The 22,463-nt window shown below is 41.8% G+C and overlaps 2 protein-coding genes across 2 annotated transcripts in view; one reads left to right on the top strand and one right to left on the bottom strand.

Moving 5' to 3' along the window:
* Positions 1-22,463, top strand: part of LOC117484524 (CD5 antigen-like) — a 232,649-nt gene that overhangs the window by 208,320 nt on the left and 1,866 nt on the right. The gene's annotated exons all lie outside the window — the stretch shown is intronic.
* Positions 1,360-5,695, bottom strand: LOC117484522. Its single transcript, XM_034132954.1, has 2 exons — positions 2,060-5,695; positions 1,360-1,802 (listed from the first exon to the last, which is right to left on the bottom strand). Exon 1 carries the CDS (start codon positions 4,900-4,902, stop codon positions 2,401-2,403), a length of 2,502 nt encoding a protein of 833 aa, XP_033988845.1. The 5' UTR covers positions 4,903-5,695; the 3' UTR covers positions 1,360-1,802; positions 2,060-2,400.

Genomic DNA, 22,463 nt, shown 5'->3' on the forward strand with positions numbered 1-22,463 from the left:
CTATCAGGGAGGTCCCATAGTAACACGTTCTCACTCCAAACTCGTCCTATATTGACGTTATCACCGCACCTCTATTTAAAGAGTAATATGTTTCAGTGACAGTTAGGTCTTTAGCATGTGTTAACCACAGACCTCTTTTCACTAACCAACAGGTTCAAAAATGTCTACTTATTTCCAGGCTTTAAGGACTCATTCCTGCACCACTCTATAGGCTAGCCCAGGGGTTTTCAAAGTGTGGGAAGGTGAGCCTCCCCTCAGAGAACATAAGAACAGCCGCGCCCCCCCTCCCAATTATTATTGCTATTATTATTATTATTATTATCATTGTTGTTGTTGCTATAATGCAGGGGTATTCAATTGCATTTCAAAGAGGTCCAGTAAGATAAAATGAAGACTGTTTCTCTCCTCTTGTCTCGTCTCTGTGTGTGTGTTTGAATCTATCGTGCTGGCTCACTGACTGCACCGATTTGATTGGCTGAGTAGCGTCACCTCCTTAAAACATTAAACAATAACTTTTTTAAACCTTTTTATCTTTATGTTTTAAACATATTGTATACAACTCCCCCACTACTTGGACTATTCCTTGCACCCTTCTAGAATAAGCCCGAATGGTCTCAACCATATTGCATCAGTAACGTGCACTTTGTTGTTATCGTTATAACAAGATCGCAAGGACACTGGTAGCGATCGGACAATTGAGTGTTGTTCAGTTTGTGTGTTGTGGAACATGCGTGTCCGTGCATGAAAATATACCACACACCCAATTACAATAGCATGTTCAATTCACTACCCTGGAAGTTAATAAAGTTGTTAAAGTTGGAACAGCCTGTGGACAGCCGTTCTTCCTTGCATGTCAGTCGCCGACACCTTCTTACAGAGGACAGGCAAATCTAGCCGCAGCTCGACCCGTATATTTTCGCACGCCGTGTTCTCAACACATATATATATTTTTTTTTTAACATTTTCAACATCGTGGATAAATCCTTATATGTTCCCGGCAACACACTGAACGTCAATTTTGCCTCCTTATTACACTCACCCCTACTTTAGTGGGAACAATGAGTCTGCGTCTTTGATGCACACAGGAGTAAACGCAGATCATACTCGGCACTTGATTTTGATCAAAGTCCATGCGGACAACCCGCACTCACACAGGTGGGTGGAGGTGAAGGGAATGAGCACTTTTACAGCCTTTTTGGCGAGGTGGGGGAACTCGGTCTCCACAGACAGCCAAAAGTGGGCAAGTGTCACTTTTCTCATCTTTTCTCGTTATTTTTTATCTCACGCTGCGCCTCCCCTGAAGCTCTCTGGCGCCCCCCAGGGGAGGCGCGCCTCACACTTTGAAAACCGCTGGTCTAAAGGGTTCTGGTTGTCTTTAACGACTGATTCTAGAATGTGTAGTTTGTTGAGGAGATCATTTTGGGCCGAATTCAGTGTAACGCTACTATACAGGTTTTCAAAGTGTGTTTTCCAAATGTCCCCATTTTGAATAGCCAGTTCTTCCTTGTGTGGTTTGCTGAAAGAGTGCCATCTCTTCCAGAAATGATTTGAGTCAATGGACTCTTCAATGATTTCAAGTTGGTGCTGCGCATGTTGCTCCCTTTTAGTTCTGAGTGTTCTTCTGTATAGTTTCAGTGTTTCCCAATATTGGAGGCGAAGCTCAGGATTGTCAGTGTACTGTTCTCGTTTCAATGTATGGATATTGAAACTTAACAGCCAGCTAAACTCTCCTCAGCATCATTCCTCCAAGGAACAGGCAGGTGTTGTATTTGGCAGGGATTTTAATGATAAGAAGTGTGAAACTGAAACAAAATACATTTCTCCATAAGTACACATAAAACAATGATATGTTCTTAACATTTACAGAATAAATGTACTTTTTACAAGAACAGGTTATTGCAGGTAAATATGCAATTCAACATTACACAGCATTACGTAACACACTATAACACAGCAACAAGTTCTTACACAAATAATAATTATCCTTACTACAAAATTATATTACCACAAATAATATCAAACACTTGTAGCTAAGATAATAATTAGTAACTTGACTTACTGATAATGCCACGTTTTGGGCTTAGAACGAAGGATGGATGGGGATTCTGCAGTGAGTGCTCCCATTACATGCTTATTGCATTAGTGTCCATGTGTAAAAGGACTTCCTGGAACTTAAGGAAGTGGTCATAGCCACAAAGGAAGTGCCATCTCTTTCAAAGTACATTTCAAAATAAAAGCTGCCTTCTAACTGCTAATACATTCCTATTTGTGTTCCATGACACTCCCCGTCTGGCGTCATTAATGATGCCACATTTAGCTACTTCCTCTCTTCTCTTTCCTGTTACTCCCCAGAAGCCAGGAGAAGCACAAGGTCCGAGATAGGCCTTGTGTATGTCTCTTTTAGGTTGGTGAGAAGACACTTTTAATGATTATATGCTCTGCTTTTTTGATCTCAGCAATAGTGGGACCTGTTGGGCAGATATGCCGTCCCCTGCAGCTGGGGTTGTCTGATTGTTTGCTGAAACCTTGTGCAATGTGACAGAGACGAGCTGTGCTCTTCGTTAGAGAACTCCACGATGAGAACCGTTCAAAACGTTTTGTGCCAAGCTCCTTTACTGAGACGTTGGTGGAACAAGCCGTAACTATTGGACGGATCTCTACATCTGAATCTGGATCGACCACTTCGAACTGAGGATTGTTGTCAGATGTAGAGTTCTCAGGCTCCAGGAGAAACGATGGTCCAGACAGCCAGTTGACACTTTGCAGTTGACCTGCAGAAACAGACCGTGTCCCATGATCTGCAGGATTGTTGTCAGTGGCAACATACTTCCACTGACTTGGGCAAGTTGACTGTCTTATACGTTGCACCCTGTTGTGCACATACACATAGAACCTTCGTGAGTCATTGCAGATATATCCTAAGACAACTTTGCTATCAGTATATAATGTCACTTTGTCCAGCTTCTGCCCTATTTCTTCTTTGACAAACTCTGCAACCTCTACTGCCAGTACTGCTGCACAGAGTTCTAGTCTGGGAATAGTTGGTTCTGATGAAGGTGCAAGTTGATAGTCGTTCTCAGTTCTCTGGAAGACTGTCTGGCCGAAACGTTCCTCTGCTTCACGATTCTTTGGATTTAGCATATGAGACCAGTCTGGAGTGACCTGTGGGCAGCCCAGGTTGAAGTTCTCCTTGACTCTGACTAGACTCTCACAGGGTGTCAAATGGCTTGGTCGACCATTCTCAAGGATACAGGTTTTCAGAGTGCTGACCTCTTTTTTCTTGTGTGCACCACCAAGGCACACATCACCTACAATGACCCATCCAAGATCCAGTTTTTGTGCATACGGAGCATCATAAGGACCATTAAACTGTTTCCGGACTTTGTGGACTTGTAGAATGTCCCGTCCCAGGAGTAACAGGATATCTGCATTGTCATCAAGTGCTGGTAGTTCATTAGCTATGGCCCGCATGTGGCTGTGGTGATATGCGGCTTCAGGAGTAGGAATTTCTTCTCTATTGTTCGGCAGCTGATTGCACTCTGTAAGAGTTGGGAGAGGGATGCTTGTCTTTCCGTCGAGTGACTCCACAATGAACCCTTGAGCTCTTTTACCGGATACATCAACAACCCCTGCACAGGTTCTTAAGACATATGGTGCTGGCATTCCCTGAACGTTAAACACATCAAAGAATTCCGTCCTGGCTAATGAGACATTACTTTGGTCATCCAAAATGGCATACATTCTCTTACTTTCTTCACGACGATCACATGGGTATACATTTATCAGACATATCTTAGAACATGACTTTCTACTGAAACTGTCTCCACAGACTTGTGTGCACATTGGTTGTGCGACTTGGTTAGATAAGTGCGCGAAGGAAGTTACCTGCTCCCCGCCATGTTCTTTATAGGGACCTGATGGCTTTGGTAGGTGTGGAGCACGACCTGGATGAAGTGCTGTTAAATGTCTCTCACTTTCACACTCTGCACATTTTACCACTATTTCGCAGTTCTTGGCCTGATGAGAAGTTGAGGCACAACAGCGAAAACATATGCCATTTTCTTTAAGTAATTTCTTCCTATCCTCAAGAAGCATGGCTCTGAAACTCTTGCATTTCCCAAGTGCGTGAGGTTTCTTGTGTATGGGGCATATTTTTCCAGGATCTTCTGATGATGTCTCTGCATTGTTGGCAATTTCGATGGACACACTGGTTTTATGCACTGTGACAGGGTATTTGCAAATGGGCTTTCCTACTGGTCTTTCCTTTATCAAAGGTGTAGTAGAGACTGTGGTATTGAAGCTGGGGTCGTTCCTACTCTTGGCCTCACGTTGTATGAACTGAGAAAAAATGGAGAAAGGTGGAAAGGCTACTCCATGTTCTTCTTTGTATCTGGAACCTACAGACATCCACTTTTCCTGCAGATGAAAGGGCAGCTTGTCTACAATAGGACCCACACCTCTTGCTGTGTCCAAGAATGTCAAGCCAGGTAGGTATCCATCCTCTTTGGCTGCTTGTAGTTCAAAGAGCAGGTCACCAAGCTCACGGAGCTTGTGGTTCTCTTTATTAGAAATCCTTGGAAAGTTTTCTATTTTAGAAAACAGAGCACTCTCGATGGCTTCAGGTGAGCCGTAACTTTCCTCCAGCCTTGACCAAATCATTTTAAGGCCGACCAATGGGTGTCTGACATTGACTGATTTGAGTCGACGTGCTTGTTTGCTTGACTCTGGCCCCAACCATTTTATGAGTAAGTCAAGTTGTTCATGAGCAGAAAGATCCAGACCCTCCACAGAGCTGTTGAACGTTGACTTCCACCCGAGGTAATTTTCCGGCTGATCATCAAATTTTGTCAATCCGCCTAGCACCAGCTGGCTTTTGGCTAGAAATTTGGCAAGTTCTGACATTTATTTTCTTTGATCTGGGTAATAATGAGAATATGAGCGGTTTTGATTGAGAGCTTGTTCATTATCATGAAATGGTGTAACAGTCTGATGCTGGTCTCCATAAAAACTGCCCTGAAGTTGGTCCTGGTGGTGTGATTTAGAATGCTGTTGGTTGCTTTGCTGTAAGCCAAGATGCTCTCTGCTGAAAGGGTTTGCGTCAGGATGCTCATGATGAACCTGATACGGGCTGAACTTATGCTCTAGAGAACGTGTGTCAGACTGTAGCCCCATATGACGTGAGTCGGACTGTAGTCCCTGTTGACATGAATCAGACTGCTGCTCTAGAAGACGTGAGTCAGACTGTAGTCCCTGTTGACGTGGGTCAGACTGTTGCTCTAGACGACGTGAGTCAGACTGCTGTTCTAGAAGACGTGAGTCAGACTGCTGCTGTAGATGACATGAGTCAGACTGCTGCTCTAGAAGACGTGAATCAGACTGTAGTCCCTGTTGACGTGAGTCAGACTGTAGTCCCTGTTGACGTGGGTCAGACTGTTGCTCTAGACGACGTGAGTCAGACTGCTGTTCTAGAAGACGTGAGTCAGACTGTTGTTCTAGACGACGTGAGTCAGACTGTTGCTCTAGACGACGTGAGTCAGACTGCTGTTCTAGAAGACGTGAGTCAGACTGCTGTTCTAGAAGACGTGAGTCAGACTGTAGTCCCTGTTGACGTGAGTCAGACTGTTGCTCTAGACGACGTGAGTCAGACTGCTGTTCTAGAAGACGTGAGTCAGACTGTAGTCCCTGTTGACGTGAGTCAGACTGGTGCTCTAGACGACAAGAGTCAGACTGCTGTTCTAGAAGACGTGAGTCAGACTGTAGTCCCTGTTGACGTGAGTCAGACTGTTGCTCTAGACGACGTGAGTCAGACTGCTGTTCTAGAAGACGTGAGTCAGACTGTAGTCCCTGTTGACGTGAGTCAGACTGTTGCTCTAGACGACGTGAGTCAGACTGCTGCTCTAGAAGACGTGAGTCAGACTGTTGCTCTAGACGACGTGAGTCAGACTGCTGCTCTAGACGACGTGAGTCAGACTGCTGCTCTAGACGACGTGAGTCAGACTGCTGTTCTAGACGACGTGAGTCAGACTGTAGTCCCTGTTGACGTGAGTCAGACTGTTGCTCTAGACGACGTGAGTCAGACTGCTGCTCTAGAAGACGTGGGTCAGACTGTTGCTCTAGACCAGTGGTTCTCAACTGGTTAGGCCTCGGGACCCACTTTTTACTTGGTCAATACATCGCGACCCAACATTTTGAAGCACTCAAATCTATTCAACAAAAAATCGTGCTGTAATATATACGCTTTTCAGAATACAATATTAATAAAAGTGAAGTACAGTGCATATATCCCTTCACAGAACTAAAGTATGCTTTTAAACAAGGTTTAATGAGATGATGGAATCAAAGCTGAACTATATAAAAAGGCACACATGCTGAAAACCCAACCCCAGCAGGGGGGTCTGGGGGGATTCTCCCCCAGGAGATTTTTAGAAATACTAACATAAACTACGCATTCTGGTACACTCTGAGAAGAAAATAAATAAATCTATTACTACCGGACATATTAATAATATTTTATGCCATTGTTTGTTTTTCACTTAGTTCTGACATCTTGCTGCGAGAAGAGGAGATAGTCTGTGTGATTTACTTTAAATTGTGGGTAAGGGTAGATAGCTCCCATTGTTCTGTGACCTGTCAATCATCAAACCGGGGGTCATATTTCATTATGTGTTCATTTTTATCTGAAGTTGTACCCATAGATGTATAAAGAATAGTTCTACCTCAGTTATTCTCCGTGGGGACTTCCGCCAACAATCTTGATTCTGATTGGCCAGAAGACTCGAAAAAAACATCAGCAGAGATGTTTTATTGAGAAGATGATCACTACGTGACAGAAGTTTTCAAAACCATTTATGGTCTCCGGTACTTCCAGTCCAACGCCTACTGAATAGAGTGGCGAAGTCCCTCCCACTTACTTCCGGGGTATGGGACCTTATTCCGGAAAAGTTATGCATTGAAGTCAATGGGGAGAGAAAACTTATCTTTCGATCCCGTTTGAATTGTGCCATGAATTACACATATGATGTTTGTCAATCTTAAAAAATCATTTCCATGTCAAAAAAGTCACAGTTTGTCGTAAAACTGTTGAAATATAAGACTATGAAAAATACGTAACTAGAAAGACTACAAATCCCAGAGTCGCGTAAGTGATGTCACAATTGTTTACCTCCACCATTCAGATACCTAAGATCAGCGCAATATAGATATAATCTATCTATATGGCGCTGGCTAAGATAAGATAACTTTAACAAGATGCCTGTGTGCTTAGTACCAGGTTGTTATTATACCAGCAATGGGTCTTGCTCGTTCTTTTGCTTCCCGTCTGATGAAACGACCAGGAGTGGCTTGATCAAGTTAGCTACCTAGCTAGTAGCTAGCACGTTAGTTAGCATTACAGCCTTGTCATTTTTATTAGCCTTAACATGAAGTAACATTAAGTAACCCAAAATGTTAAACAGTAAGAGTAGTAGTCATATTTCGTGAACCCTTTGAATAGTACTGTCACCGGTGTGATCATTCTATAATACACCATTTAATTCCGGGGGAGAAATGCTAACGCTAACGTTAGCATCGGCGATCTTTTCTACTTCATGCTATCTGCACAAATGGTTGACATTAAACATTAAAACGACCAGGCAGTTCAGAGAGAATCAAAGGAAGGCAGGCTTTGCATGACATTCTTCAGGACGTGTTTCATTGTGGTGATAGTCAATCGTTTGTTGACAAGACAGTAGTGACGGCCATCTTGGTGACGTGTGTGGTTGACCAGAGATGTAGTTCATTGAGCCTTTCACACAAACAAATGTGTTACTTCACAGTTTTACGACACATTTTAATTTTTTTGACTTGCAAAATTATCTTTTAAATTGACAAACATCATATGTGTAATTCGTGGCACAATTCAAACGGGATCGAAAGATAATCTTTCTCTCTCCATTGACTTCAATGCATAACTTTTCCGAAATAAGGTCCCATGGGGCTCAACCGGAAGGGGAGGGACTTCGCCACTCTATGCACAGCGTTAGAAAATCGGTCCTTCAAAATAAAAGTTTGCATTTTTTCCCAAAAAAAAAAAAAAAAAAATTGCAATTTTTTTTTCAACTTTTTTTTCTTCACTCACACATCCGCGACCCACTTGAAACGGGTCCGCGACCCACTTTTGGGTCGCGACCCACCAGTTGAGAACCACTGCTCTAGACGACGTGAGTCAGACTGCTGCTCTAGACGACGTGAGTCAGACTGTTGCTCTAGACGACGTGAGTCAGACTGTAGTCCCTGTTGACTTGAGTCAGACTGCTGCTCTAGACGACGTGAGTCAGACTGCTGTTCTAGAAGACGTGAGTCAGACTGTAGTCCCTGTTGACGTGGGTCAGACTGTTGCTCTAGACGACGTGAGTCAGACTGCTGTTCTAGAAGACGTGAGTCAGACTGTTGCTCTAGACGACGTGAGTCAGACTGCTGTTCTAGAAGACGTGAGTCAGACTGTAGTCCCTGTTGACGTGGGTCAGACTGTTGCTCTAGACGACGTGAGTCAGACTCATGCTTGACTGTTGGGTTAACATTTATAGTTGTGTGTTGAGCTATATATTCACTGACTTTCTGATGTGAACTTATCTGAGGAGTCAAGGACTCTATCTCTTCCACACTACTTCGGGAGCCTAACTCAGCAGCAGCAGCTTCCATGACCAGTGCTTTAGCGAGTGCTGACTCTGCTTCTTTCTCATGCTGAAGAGCATCCATTCTCACTTCGATACGAGCTTTCTCAATTTTTATATCCATTTCTCGTTGTGAAAAGGCTGCCCTAGCCTGAGCGTGAGGATTTAGCAAGGCGGGCGGATTTACTACTGTGGGATACATGAGAACGTGTTTTAAGACTTTCCTTGTCCGATGTTGATTTCAACTCATCCTCCATGATGTTGAATTACAATAACTTGTTGTAAGCAGTATGTGTCTGGGCTGTATGACTTTGGATATGCAGCAAGCAGAGCATCATACTCACATAAATCCACATCTATATCCAGTTCTTCTGTAATGTAGCTATCATTTCACTGTACTGTTCTCGTTTCAATGTATGGATATTGAAACTTAACAGCCAGCTAAACTCTCCTCAGCATCATTCCTCCAAGGAACAGGCAGGTGTTGTATTTGGCAGGGATTTTAATGGTAAGAAGTGTGAAACTGAAACAAAATACATTTCTCCATAAGTACACATAAAACAATGATATGTTCTTAACATTTACAGAATAAATGTACTTTTTACAAGAACAGGTTATTGCAGGTAAATATGCAATTCAACATTACACAGCATTACGTAACACACTATAACACAGCAACAAGTTCTTACACAAATAATAATTATCCTTACTACAAAATTATATTACCACAAATAATATCAAACACTTGTAGCTAAGATAATAATTAGTAACTTGACTTACTGATAATGCCACGTTTTGGGCTTAGAACGAAGGATGGATGGGGATTCTGCAGTGAGTGCTCCCATTACATGCTTATTGCATTAGTGTCTCTAGCCTCGTCTCAATACCCCTCCTCGACTCCTCCTTTCCCTCACTCGCGTCCCTTCCTTGCGTCTTAGCTCCGCCTCCGTAAGATGCGAGCTAGAGACACGAGGAGGTGACGCGAGGACAGAGGAGTCCTCAGGTATTAATTGGGATGTCCTCGTTCACTCAAACGTCACTCTTAAACGACGTCTGTTAATGATGACATGTGCACAGCTGTATCCCCTCTCATCGGGCTTAACTGAATAACCCTTTAGAACCGGCCCATTTATTGTTAAATATGTATTTAAATGATGAATCTGTCTCTTTTTAGTCAAGGAATTCAATGAATGATGGTTGGTCCTGCTTTTGTGTTCCGTTTTGGTGTAAAATGTACATTTCAATAAAATTATAATTATAATAATGTGAAAGCTTTTACTCTGAAAATGTGTGTCCTGTAGATCCCCACATTCACCACAAACCCACATTCAGGACTGTGAATTTTAAATAATTTAACTCCTGAATATCTTAACACAAAACAAAACAAATAATTTGTATTTATCAAGATCTAGCCATTTATGAAATAGCTTTCTTAATAACTATGTTTTAGTGACGTTCAAGATCATTAAACATGACTTAAATTGTTAGTATAACCTTAACACATAATAATTCCCACGGAGCTGTGAGCACTTATACATTTATGTGACGCTTTTCCACTCATTCTTCCAGTTCTCCGTTTTCCTGTGTTGAAATCGACCAGCTGTGAAGGTGGGGGCGGGGCTTTTATACGCGAGTAGTGAAAACACTTCCGCGTAGTCTGCTCTCGTGTATCCTCCCTTTCGTCTCCTCCCGCGCCCCTCCTCCCTCACCCCTCCTCGACTCCGTGTGCATTTCAGCTATTGGGACGTCCTTCAAAATGGCGTGTCTTGATCGATTTCCGGGTCAAGTCCCGGAGGAGGGGAAGAGAGGAGTCGAGGAGGGGTATTGGGATGAGGCTCATGTGTAAAAGGACTTCCTGGAACTTAAGGAAGTGGTCATAGCCACAAAGGAAGTGCCATCTCTTTCAAAGTACATTTCAAAATAAAAGCTGCCTTCTAACTGCTAATACATTCCTATTTGTGTTCCATGACAGTCAGGTTGTCTGTGTTTTTGATTTGATAAACTTCTGAGGGTTTTTCTCAGATGTCTGCAGTCTGTATCAAACCACTTTTCATTGGCTGACTTTTTTGATTTATGATATTGTGGTTTTTTCAGATTGGATAAATCTGCCACATTGTCAAAGATGCTGTTAATGTCCCATACAGCCTGATTCAGGCCATCATTACTGTGGGGATATGGGGTGGATAGAAAATGGTCTAATTGGGATTGAATTGTTTGATGTCTGATTGCTTTCTGGTAGTCGTCCTTGCTATTGTTTGTCCATCTACAGATGGGGCATCTTATTTCGGACGCCAGCATACAGCTTCCTGCCTACTACCAGCCAGTTACCTGCCTAAGACCTGCCAAAGACCAGTATGTGGGAATGTTAAGCCCTCCCACTATTTTCCAATTTCAGGGTTTAACCAGGAGATGGCGCTATATATTAAATAACTATGGCCAAACTAAGACTTAGTTTTTCACAAGAGAACATGCAGATATTATATAAAAAACTAAAGTTAAAATCTTGTTTTTAATGCCCCAAGAGCAATAAATCACGACCCCCCTCTGAGTGAATACCTGTTAACTTAACATCTTGTCACAAGCTTTTTGGAAGCATGTATGCCTAATTAATGTCTGGGACATGGATAACTAATGCCACACGAACAACACAATATATTTGGCTGTCCTTCATAGATTAAAACCAATTACATTATGAAGGGTTGGACATCTAATCCTGTTGGATATGTTCTATCCAGATATATACCCCAAAACAGCATTCATTTATCAAAACATACATTGTTTCCTTGGTATGTTGAAGGTAAGTGCACGCTGACATGCATGAGACAGTAATGTGATACATTTGGTGTCCCTTTGTCCAAGAAAAGCAACAAAGCAACCGACTAACATCAGAGCAGAGATAAAATAGAGCCTGAAAACACCCAGGTAATCATCAAGGAACCTATTTTAAAAAAAAAGAAAATCTTAGAATAATGCTGACTGTTTTGAATGGCAAATGTTGTCAGCCATCATGACTGCATCTCCTCTGAGAGATAGACATTGGGTCGCAGGAACAGCACCTAAGGCTATGATTATGACACATTTTAAATAAATAATGAAGCAGGAGGCAAGATTGACTGCTGTTATACTGACAACCTTAATCCCAACTGAACAGTATTTAACATCAGTTAAGTTTTCAGCTTATGGTTGTTACCCAGTAGTGGCTGGTGGCGAGTTATACTGTATGCATAATGAACACAAAGTGAATCTCTTGAGTTGTTGTTGTTGTTGCTATATTCATGCATTCCATGCTTCAGAGTTATCGGCCAGATCAAAAAAGTGTATTTCTTAATAAACTAAATAGGCCACCATTGGTAGCAGTTCTCATTATATACTTCTCAGTAACTGCTCCCCTTAAATTAAATGTATTCTGTAGATAAATGTAAACGTTCACCATCCCCCACCCGCCTACTGTATGTTGCTTTTTGACATGTAAATGGATAACTACCCCCCTCTGAGTGAATACCTGTTGTACCTGTCTGGGGCTAAGCCCATAGGACGATGCTCTGATGTCATCACCCTCGCACATTTGTCATATTTTTACAAAAAACGATGTTAACACTTTCTCGTTCTTAATATATGCTATATTTAGGGTCGATATGTGTTGAATTTACTTTAAAATAGCAGATCACTGTGATTCGGCTTAGTGAACGTGTGTCTCTTCTCCGCGGCTCCTCCGTGCAGAGAGGCCCCCCCCCCCGTTTAAAGGGAACAATAGCTGTAAATCGATGCACATTTTAAATGCTCTTAGCTGAAGCTGTTAACAACAATCAGTGACAGTCTAGCTTTATTAAAATATACTGTAGGCATGTTTGTTTGCGTGCCATCTGTGCAGCAAAGGCAACAAGTGGTAAATACAGCATGTCTCATTTTGAGCAAACATCACATCGGGTAATATTTAATCCTGAATGTGCTATCACGATCTCTTGTAGGAGCGCGTTGCGACTCTGAGCGTTAGGGAAACCCATCATCTTGATAAAACATGAACTTTTCTTGTTATCATTTTTATTGTGTTAACAATTAAGTTAACAGGTATTCACTCAGAGGGGGGGTCGGTGAACCGGGCAGAGTTTTTCGCCGGTCAACGTGTGTGAAAGTTAAAATCTTCCTTATTGAGCTTTAAAACAAATGAATAACGACTATATATTATAATAAAATAAACACTGGCTGTTGTTATGCCTGCTGTAACGTTAACTTACTGCGTTCTCCGCTTAAGTAATTATGCCGTTACAAGCTTCATAGTTGTATTTATCATCTAAATTTGCCGAAACAAGTTTAATATTCTGAAAGCCAAGACTTTGTTTAGAGGTCTCCGTTATGAAAGGACTTTCTCAGATTGGAAGAGAATCAAAAAGTGAAAGGAGTGAAAAAAAGTAATTATTTTGCAATTTATGTTATTGTTTTGTTAAAAATGTAAGGAAGAGTGTCTAAAATATCTGGGGAATGTTACACATTATTGATACTTTGAACATGTTATTATTTAATTTCGTACGGCAACCCAACTAGGACATTTGACACAGTGGCTTTTGGCAAAGCACACAAAGAAAACAAAAAAAACCGAGAGAGATGAGTTATTACATTATTGTTATTACAACGTGACTTCACCCATTATTTAACAACTATTTCAATTGGGTTCTTTTATTTGGGGTTAAGTACATTGTCAGAATAAGTGAGAAATGGATTTAACTTCTGTTAGACAGCTATCATACTGAATACATATGTATGCAAAAATGTATGGCATTAATATCCTAATAAGACTCACCTAATTAACTAACAACTACAGTGGCGAGCCGTGAGCTTTATACCTAGGCCCTCTGACCCCCACCCCTTCCTTCGAAAAAAAAGACGTTATTACGTCACAGCGTATACTTCAGCGGAATATCAAAACAACGGCCCAGGGTGCAAAACGCATCAATGACAGCGACCCTCTACCACACAAAACAACACCTGTGAACCCAATTTGTGTTCTTTGACATTGAAAATGATATTGCATTGTGTTTGTTACTTTCATTGCAGTTGTATGTCTTAAGTGTAATTTGGCATGCTTTTATTTTGAAGGCGAGTTCACGCTGTTGACAGGAAGTTGTTGTTGCTATGGAAACAAGACAAGTTTCACAGCGGGCGGAACTCGTCATAAAGTCCGCGATAATAAAACCCACCCATTTAGAGGGAAGATATGATTGGTCAATTGTACTGTCATTTGACATTACTCTCTCGTTCAGTTACTATAGCGGGCCCTCTGTGAATCGCAGAGAGGGCCAGACGAGCTTCTTTCATGTAACCCTTCACATTCAACAGAGACTGAACAGGAATGTCAGTTACTATAGCGGGCCCTCCGCTATAGTAACTGACATTCAAACAGAGACTGAACAGGCAGATTCGAAGGATTTATTTCTTTGGAAATGTTATTTTATTAAATCAAGTTTTTTTTCGGTAAAACTAATGAAAAATATAACAAAAATATATTTAAAAAAATATATATTTAAAAAAAATATATATTTTTTTAATGTTTTTAAATATTATTTTTTGGAATATCTTAGGCCCTCACAGAGGGCCCTGACGGCTCGCCACTGAACAACTAATAATTAACTCACCTAACTCACCTAATAAGATCATAAGACTCGCGCATGCGCAATGCATATTCGCATATTGACCAGCCGTCTAGACGGTCTAGACGGTCTAGACGTCAAGTGTCCTAGTTGGGTTGCCGTACGGAGTTGTGCAATATGGCGGACCATCTCGCACATGCGCATAACATGCGCACATGCATAACATCTCGCACATGCGCATAACAACATGGTGATGTTTTGTAAATGATTACATGTCTTATTTAGCACAGACTATGATCCAGACTATGATCCTATCCGTGACATATGGATCTTAACAAAGATCCGCTATACATTAGTACCAGACATACTGTACATTGTGATGATTGACATTATTCACCCACGGATCTATGGGTTGGGGTATTGTTCCGCACGAACATTTTAGTGAACCAGACCAGCTGTTTCCGCCGGGTCTTCGCTTCCCCGGGCATGAAGTTGTTTACATGTGTGTTCAGATGCTAAATAAAAGTTTAGCTTGTACTTTTGATACCCCGCCTCCGACTCCCGTCTCTCGGCACCACAACATCCAGTTTACTGTATTTCACATGAGCGATGTCGAACATTGAAAAGTCCTTATAAAATCTCTGTTATTAGATCAGTACTTTTCTTATATGACTATTATTGACTTGAACACTGAGAATGTATTTATTAACTTTAGACATTTGAAATATTTGAAATCAGATGAAAACAAACTGTAACGGACCCTGCCGTGTTATCTATGATTAATATGCCTTACTGTACATTCATAATTTCAAAACATTCAAAAGCATTAAATAAAAAGTCATGAAAGAGATAAGGAGGAGAAAAGGTTTAAGGAAGTAAGCAAGGAATACAGAATGTTTCGTTATAATTTGCAGCGACTTGGTCATTGTGGGGAAAAATAACACCCATCCTGATCGTTTCAATGAAGTTGAATACAGAATATTCATATTTGTCAGTGATTTCATGTCAATTCGGCGAACATAAACATCAATGATGATGATTAAATTAGGATTAAAAATCGGGAGAGCCGGCTCGTTCGTTTTTTTCGACTAAACAACATTATTTTGTTAAATAACAACATGGTGATGTTTTGTAAATGATTACATGTCTTATTTAGCACAGACTATGATCCTATCCGTGACATATGGATCTTAACAAAGATCCGCTATACATTAATACCAGACATACTGTACATCCAGTTTGTCGAAGACTCCACACATGACTCCAGTGTGGAACCCCACTGCACCCCCTGGTGGATCAATGATCCATTGCAGCTGGCTTCACAATAATTACATTTATTTATCATGGGGGCGGTATCAAGTCAGACTGGGGGCCGGCCGGCCATCACGGAACGTGCACGAACCGATCACGACCCTCGCGTTTTAAACTGTCCAAAATAAGACGCTCCATCTGTATGTGGTTGTTTTGTATAGTTCAGTTTACCGGGTTCTGCTGCGTGAGGGTCTGTTACTGTCTTTTTAATGTAGAGTGTAATTTTACTATGATCAGATAAGGGTGTTAGGGGGCTGACTGTGAATGTCCTCAGACAGAAGGGGTCGAGGTCTGTGATGCTATAATCTACTGAGCTATTGCCAAAAAGAGAGCTGTGTGTGTAGTGACCAAAGGAGTCCCCTCGAAGCCGACCGTTAACAATGTACAGGCCCTGCGTTCGGCACAGCTGCAGTAGTTGCTGCCCGCTTTTGTTGACAGTTTTGTCAAAGTTGTTCCTGTGGGGATGTGAAGGGAGGGGAATGCTGATTTGGCCAGGTATATGTTTGTCTCCCTGTGGGCTAATATAATCTGGTTCTATACCTGTCCCGGCATTAAGGTCCCCACAGATCAGTACACTTCCCTGGGCCTGGTACTGATTGATCTCATCTTCAAGAATGGAGAAACTATTTTCACTATAATAAGGTGATTCTGATGGGGGGATATATGCTGTACACATGAATATGTCTTTATCCATGGCGACCACCTCTCTTTTTATTTTGAGCCAAATAGAAAATTCGCCTTTTTGGATTAATTCTATTGAGTGTACAAGTGTTTCCTTGTACCAAATCAGCATTCCTCCTGAATCCCTGCCCTGGGTTACTCCTTTGAGTTTGGTGGATGGGAACACTATCTCTCTATAGCCTAAGGGACAACCAGTGGAAATGTCTCCTCTACTCCAGGTCTCCTGTAAAACAATCACATCTGCATCTCCTAACTCTTTGGTGAAGTCTGGGGTCCTGCTCTTCAGGCCAAAAGCAGAGGACCTCAGACCCTGGACATTCCAACATGAAATAATAAATGGTTTCGATTGCATTTAACTTAAAACAGAGAAAGATTCAGAGCATTCAACATTAAAATGAGATAAACTCCCAAATCTCTGGTTGTCAATAAATAGGTTGATTTAAGAACACATTAGATATATGGGATTTCAATATACGATAGATTTAACAATTTTACATAACAGTAAGATTTTACATGCTGTTTTTTTTTTTTTTTTGGTCTACTGTATGCAAGCAAGAAAACAAACAATGACTACTGATTGTCTACTGTGGTACCTGACCTATCAGGTGTGAGCAGAGCAGGCTGAGCATCTGCTGGATGTCTCTCAGCTCGTCGTGTGGGGGGGTGTGGGTGGGTTCAGGGACATGGGTGGTGGTGGTAAGGGTTGGGCCTGCTGTTCTCTTCACTGCCTGAGCATAACTCAGTGGGTCAGGGTGTAGCTCCCGTCGCTGTGGTTGGGGTAGGACCCCTGGGGACGGGAGTGGTTCTGGCCTTGCTTGAGGGTAATCATAGCTGCCCTGGTGGGATCTTAGTGGGGCATGATGTGGAAGAAGATGAGGATGATCTTGTCTCCATGGGTGTTGTCTGGGTGGTGGTCCAGTGGGGTGCCTTTCTGGTCTAAGGGGGTTTTGGGCCGGGCTGCTCCTTCTGCGGGGTGTGGATTGGTCTCTGTTGAGAGCGACGTCTTTCAGTGTCCGGGCGAAGATGGGGACTGTGTTTTTATACAGATGGACGTGGTCGTATAGACAGTTGATATCCAGGGTGGGGTGGTGGGCCAGGTGGACGTTGGGCCTCAGGATACAGTCTCTGGACATGTAGCTGTTCATTCTGTGGATGGTGTCGGGGTGGAGGTCTTTCCTTGGTAGCAGGGTTGACATGACCACTCTGCTGTTGGGGAAGGTGGTGGAGGCTTTCTCTATCACTCCTTTGAGTGACTCTGACACTCTCTCTTGCTGGCTCCTCAGGTCGTTGGAGCCAGTGTGGATGATGATGTGGCTTGGGGATCCCAGCTGCTCCTCTGACAGCAGGTCCATGGCATGTTGGGTGTTTGGACACCAGATTTTAGCCACTGTGTGGGTGGGGAAACGTTTATTTTCATCAATGAATTTGCCATTGGAGTCGATGAGGATGACAATGTCTGGCTTCCCTCTCTGCTGTGCTGGTCTGGAAGGATGAGGGGTGGTGTTAGTCTGTGGGCTAGGGGTGGTGTTCATCTGTGTGATGGGGGGAGATCTGGGAGTTGGGTTAGCATGTGGGCTAGAGATGGAGCTGGGGGTAGAGGGTGGCTGCTGAGTTGGAGGGTTCTGGCTGCTCTCAATGGGGGTCACAGGGTTCTGGTTGTGGTCTGGGTGTGAGTCCAGCTGCTCTTTCAGGGCCTGTGCAACTCTCTCTGTCTCCTGAAGCTCCTCAGATAGAGTAGTCAGTTCTCTCCTGTAGCTCTGTCTCTCTTCTCTCAGCTCCCTCACCTCCTCTGTCAGAGCGGTCAGCCATGCCATGTGACTCTCTCTGTCCTGCTGCAGCTCTCGAACCTCAGTCCTCACGGTGGACAGCTCTCTCCTGTGGCTGTCTCTGTCCTGCCTCAGCTTGGTGAGCTCTGTGCTGATGGTAGAGTCTTGCTGGACCGTGGTGTCCTGGGTTGGCTGTTGGCTGATCAGCTCTCGCAACTGTACGAGCTCTCTCTCCAACTCTGTGAACTTCACCTTCAGGTCAGTGATGGTGTGGTTCAGCGGGGGGTCCTGGGCCTGTTCTGGGCCGGCGGGTTCCCTCTCCTCAGGGTCAGCAGTGGGGCAGCCAGAAGTGGGGGTGGTGTCTGTCTCTGGCAGGGTGTGGTTGTTCTCAGTGAGGGCAGATTTCTCCTGTTGGGCCCGTTCCTTTATAAGGAGAAAGTCCAGCTCAAATTGTGTGAGGTTCCCCTACACCATGACAGTCCCGTTCTTGTACATGTTGACTGTTGTCATGACAGTGTCTGGGTCTTCTACCTCTTTAATTTTTAGTTTCCAGCCATTGCAGATCCCCTCTTTCTTCACAGAAGGGTAGTGGGCACTTATGGCACCGTGTCATGCTATTGGCTGGTCTGTGAGGAAGATCAGATTGCTGACTTGTACTCTTGTACAGGTCAGCAAAGAGCGTCTCTGGTCTATCCTTCAACTGTTTTAATTTGTATGCCTTCCTGGCACTATCATTTTTGACCTCTTGTGGGTATACAAGAGGAACAGCCTCTGTACAGGCTGTGGTTGAAGCCATGGGGCTCTGCTGCTGCTGAACTGCTGCTGTTGTTACTCCTGAATTCCTCTGCTTAGCTTGGTGTTAGTTAGCTAGCAGGACAGTTAGGCTAACCGTCAGTTAGGCTAACCGTCAGTTAGGCTAACCGTCAGTTTGGCAGTTGGTCGGCAGTTGGTTACATTCTCTGCTGGGTTCTTCAGTTGAACAGTGTTGTTAAGCTAGCAGGACAGTTAGGCTAACCGTCAGTTTGGCAGTTGGTTGGCAGTTGGTTGGCAGTTGAACCGTATTTTCCCAAGTTTCTTGCCGTATCTCTTTCTTTTTTGTTTCCAGGTAGGTCAATCCGTTCAACAGGTGTTTCTTCTTATAATTTTGTCAGAAAAGTTTAAGTTTATCTCATTTTAAAAATAGAAAAGTTGAAATCTTCAGGAGCTCATGATGATGCTGCTGTTCCATCAAATGCTCTCTCTCTCTCTCTGTCTCTCTCTCTCTCTCTCTCTCTCTCTCTCTCTCTCTCTCTCTCTCTCTCTCTCTCTCTCTCTCTCTCTCTCTCTCTCTCTCTCTCTCAATTCAATTCAATAAGCTTTATTGGCATGAATGTCAGGTGAACAATATTGCCAAAGCGTCAAGGATAATACAATTCAATAGTGATAGGATAAAAAAAAAAAGAAAAAATACAAATACAATTCATTCATTAAACAATTTACAACAATATATTATTACAAAACTGCAAGTATCAAATGTAAAAAGAAAGAAAGAAAAGAGACCCATGAAGTAGAGGAGTAATCAGAGTGAGCTGTGAGGAACAGCTGTTATGTGTTGTTGCTGTCTCTTAGGCTGTGACCAGCTCATCCAGCTGGGCTCAGGACCAGCTGGATGAGCTGGTCCTGTTAGAGGAGGTGAGCCTCAGGACCAGCTGGTTGAGGCCTTTTCCTGTTAGAGGAGGTGAGCCTCAGGACCAGCTGGTTGAGGCCTTGTCCTGTTAGAGGAGGTGAGCCTCAGCAACCCTGTCTCCTAAAAATGACGTTCCCACAGAACTAAACTGCATTCTCAATTACGTTTAGCTAGAAACATATTTTCTCCCACGTTACGTTTGTTATGAACGTATCTCAAATACGTTTATTTTCTACATAAGTTCTAGAAACATATTTTCTCCCATGTTACGTTTGTTATGAACGTATCTCAAATACGTTTATTTTCTACATAAGTTCTAGAAACATATTTTCTCCCACGTTACGTTTGTTATGAACGTATCTCAAATACGTTTATTTTCTACATATCTTTGCCATTTATTGTCTTGCTTATAATAATGATAATAGTCATTTATAAATATCATTTTAGAGCACACATTTGAAATCGACGATCGGGCTCGATATCCTATGGTTAAATTAAAATCAGTAGGCGAGGCTGTAATTTCGCCAGCTGCGAGGCAGAAAATAATAGTTTTAACGTGCCAAAAAGCTGCTGTGTCGTTTATTGCACCTCAAACACCTCAAACTTCCTCTAAGGACAGCAGAAGAGCTCTGTGGCTTCAGGCTTGATCGCCGTTCAAATGACAGCGTTGGTTTCCCCAAAAGTGGGCGGAGCTGTAAAGTAACGTAGATTTTACTCTCATCTATTATTAAAAACCATTCTATTTATTCTAACGTAGATTACATGCCAGTGTTTTATCTTTTTATTAAGCGATTTGTTTCTGTTGTTTAACTGGGAATGTTTTCACATTGAACCGGAAGTACGTTACTTTACTTTGTGTTCTTCGTCCCTTTTACGTTCCAGACAATGCATGGCTCATCGTAACAGACTGAACAGCGACCCCAGGTGTGTCTACATTGGAATTACATCTTCATTACTGAAGGAAAAATACTTTACCTAGTGTTTGTTAACTGGGTTTTTAATGCAGTTGGCTTTTCTTAATGGTTACAATATTGCTATGAGTTATATCTGAAGCAAATTATGTTTCTGAAGATGTGTAGTCAATTCCACCCTTCAATGTAGCATAAATGTGAACTCTCATTACAGGAACAATACCGGAAACAGACGTAGGAAAGATCCTCAGCTCGCTGATTGGATGTTTTAGCCGCAATGCACGTTGGGATATGGTGTTTATGCGATGTGAAATCCGAAAACATAAAAAAAAAAATAATAATACTTTATTCCGAGTGTTCTTGCTTTTCTCTTTGGAGGTCATCACATAACGGCATTGTAATACACGGTTCGGCTGCATTAAATATTACATATCTGCCGTAGTTCTGTATTTATAGAGCCCTGATGAGAAGACTTCTGGACAAACAGGAAGCACTGCCACCGAAACTGAATACGTGACGTGGATCATAAATATATCAACAATTAAACAACATCTTACATTTCTCTTCACAAAATACGTATCCTTGCAGTATCAATACTAATTCGGCTGACTTTTACATTTGATCCAATTGGTAGATAGGTTATATTTACACCCTAACGGTGCACAGCTGATAGAAAAGGACTTGTCGTTTTTAAAGATATTACTGATTTTCTTTGAATATAAGAATGTAAATACTGAGTTGAGAGAATAGTCAGGGGATTTGGGTGATGGGAGACACATCTATGAAATCACAATTTCAATAGCTTACCATTAAATGACGGATATACCTTTCTGTCTGTGATGTTTTACAAATCAGATATTAGAAGTAAAACATGTGAAATAATATAGCAATATCCTGTACAATTATGTGAAAACATGAATAAAACTACACATCTTCAGATGTTATCCATACATAAGTGTCCTACACTAATAATACAAAGTTATTATTAGTATACTGTGTGTACCTTGTGTGCACCGCCTAGTGGTTAAAGCACGTTATTGAATTATTTTTGTTGAATAATGTTATTTTTGTTGAATAATGTTATTTAATGAATAAAATATTTTTCATAGGGGGAAAGTAGAAGGTCATTGATAGAAATATAGAATATGAAAAATCAAGAAGATACTGTAAGTGATCTCTACAATAAAACAGTTTAGTGCCTGATGTACAAAGATATTAATATGAGGATGTGCAAAACAGACAAACTAATTAACCTTTATTAACACATTAAAGAATACTTTAGGTTAAGGTCTTCTTTCAAATAAGAAAAAAGCTTTGGGAGTATCTATCTACAGATAAATATTAAGCCTGACAAAGTACTTAACGTCTAATATATTGCTTTCCTGCAATGTTAACTGTGTTGAAGCACTTATTTTAACTGATATTATACACATTAATTATACTCTTATGTATGTAGATAGTATAAGAAATGTGCAGAATTTGAGTTTAATGGTGGAGGTATACACACATATTGATAGATGTCTTGTAATGCACTGTTGAGAAACCTGTGACCCAAGTTTTTCATTAATTGCATAACTTCAACATAGTTGTGTATATGATATGTCAATAAACCTTAGAAAATCTTGAAAGGGATATGCAAAATAGCTATTATATACAGTTTTTAATGAACTATTAGTAGAGAATAACGAGTAATGAATATACTTTATAGAGATCTGCAGATAAATGTTTAGTCTTCTCAAGCACCAACTAATATCTCTCCTGATTGTTGCCACTTGACAATCACCTTTCCCTGAATTTTACTCAGGTGTAACTAAAGTCTGCTTTAAGAGTTGTTTATATTTCACATCATTAATCAGAATCTGCAAAGTAACTAAAATAAATGTAGTGGAGTA

The sequence above is a fragment of the Trematomus bernacchii genome, unplaced genomic scaffold, assembly GCF_902827165.1.
Source record: "Trematomus bernacchii unplaced genomic scaffold, fTreBer1.1, whole genome shotgun sequence".
NCBI lineage: Eukaryota > Metazoa > Chordata > Actinopteri > Perciformes > Nototheniidae > Trematomus > Trematomus bernacchii.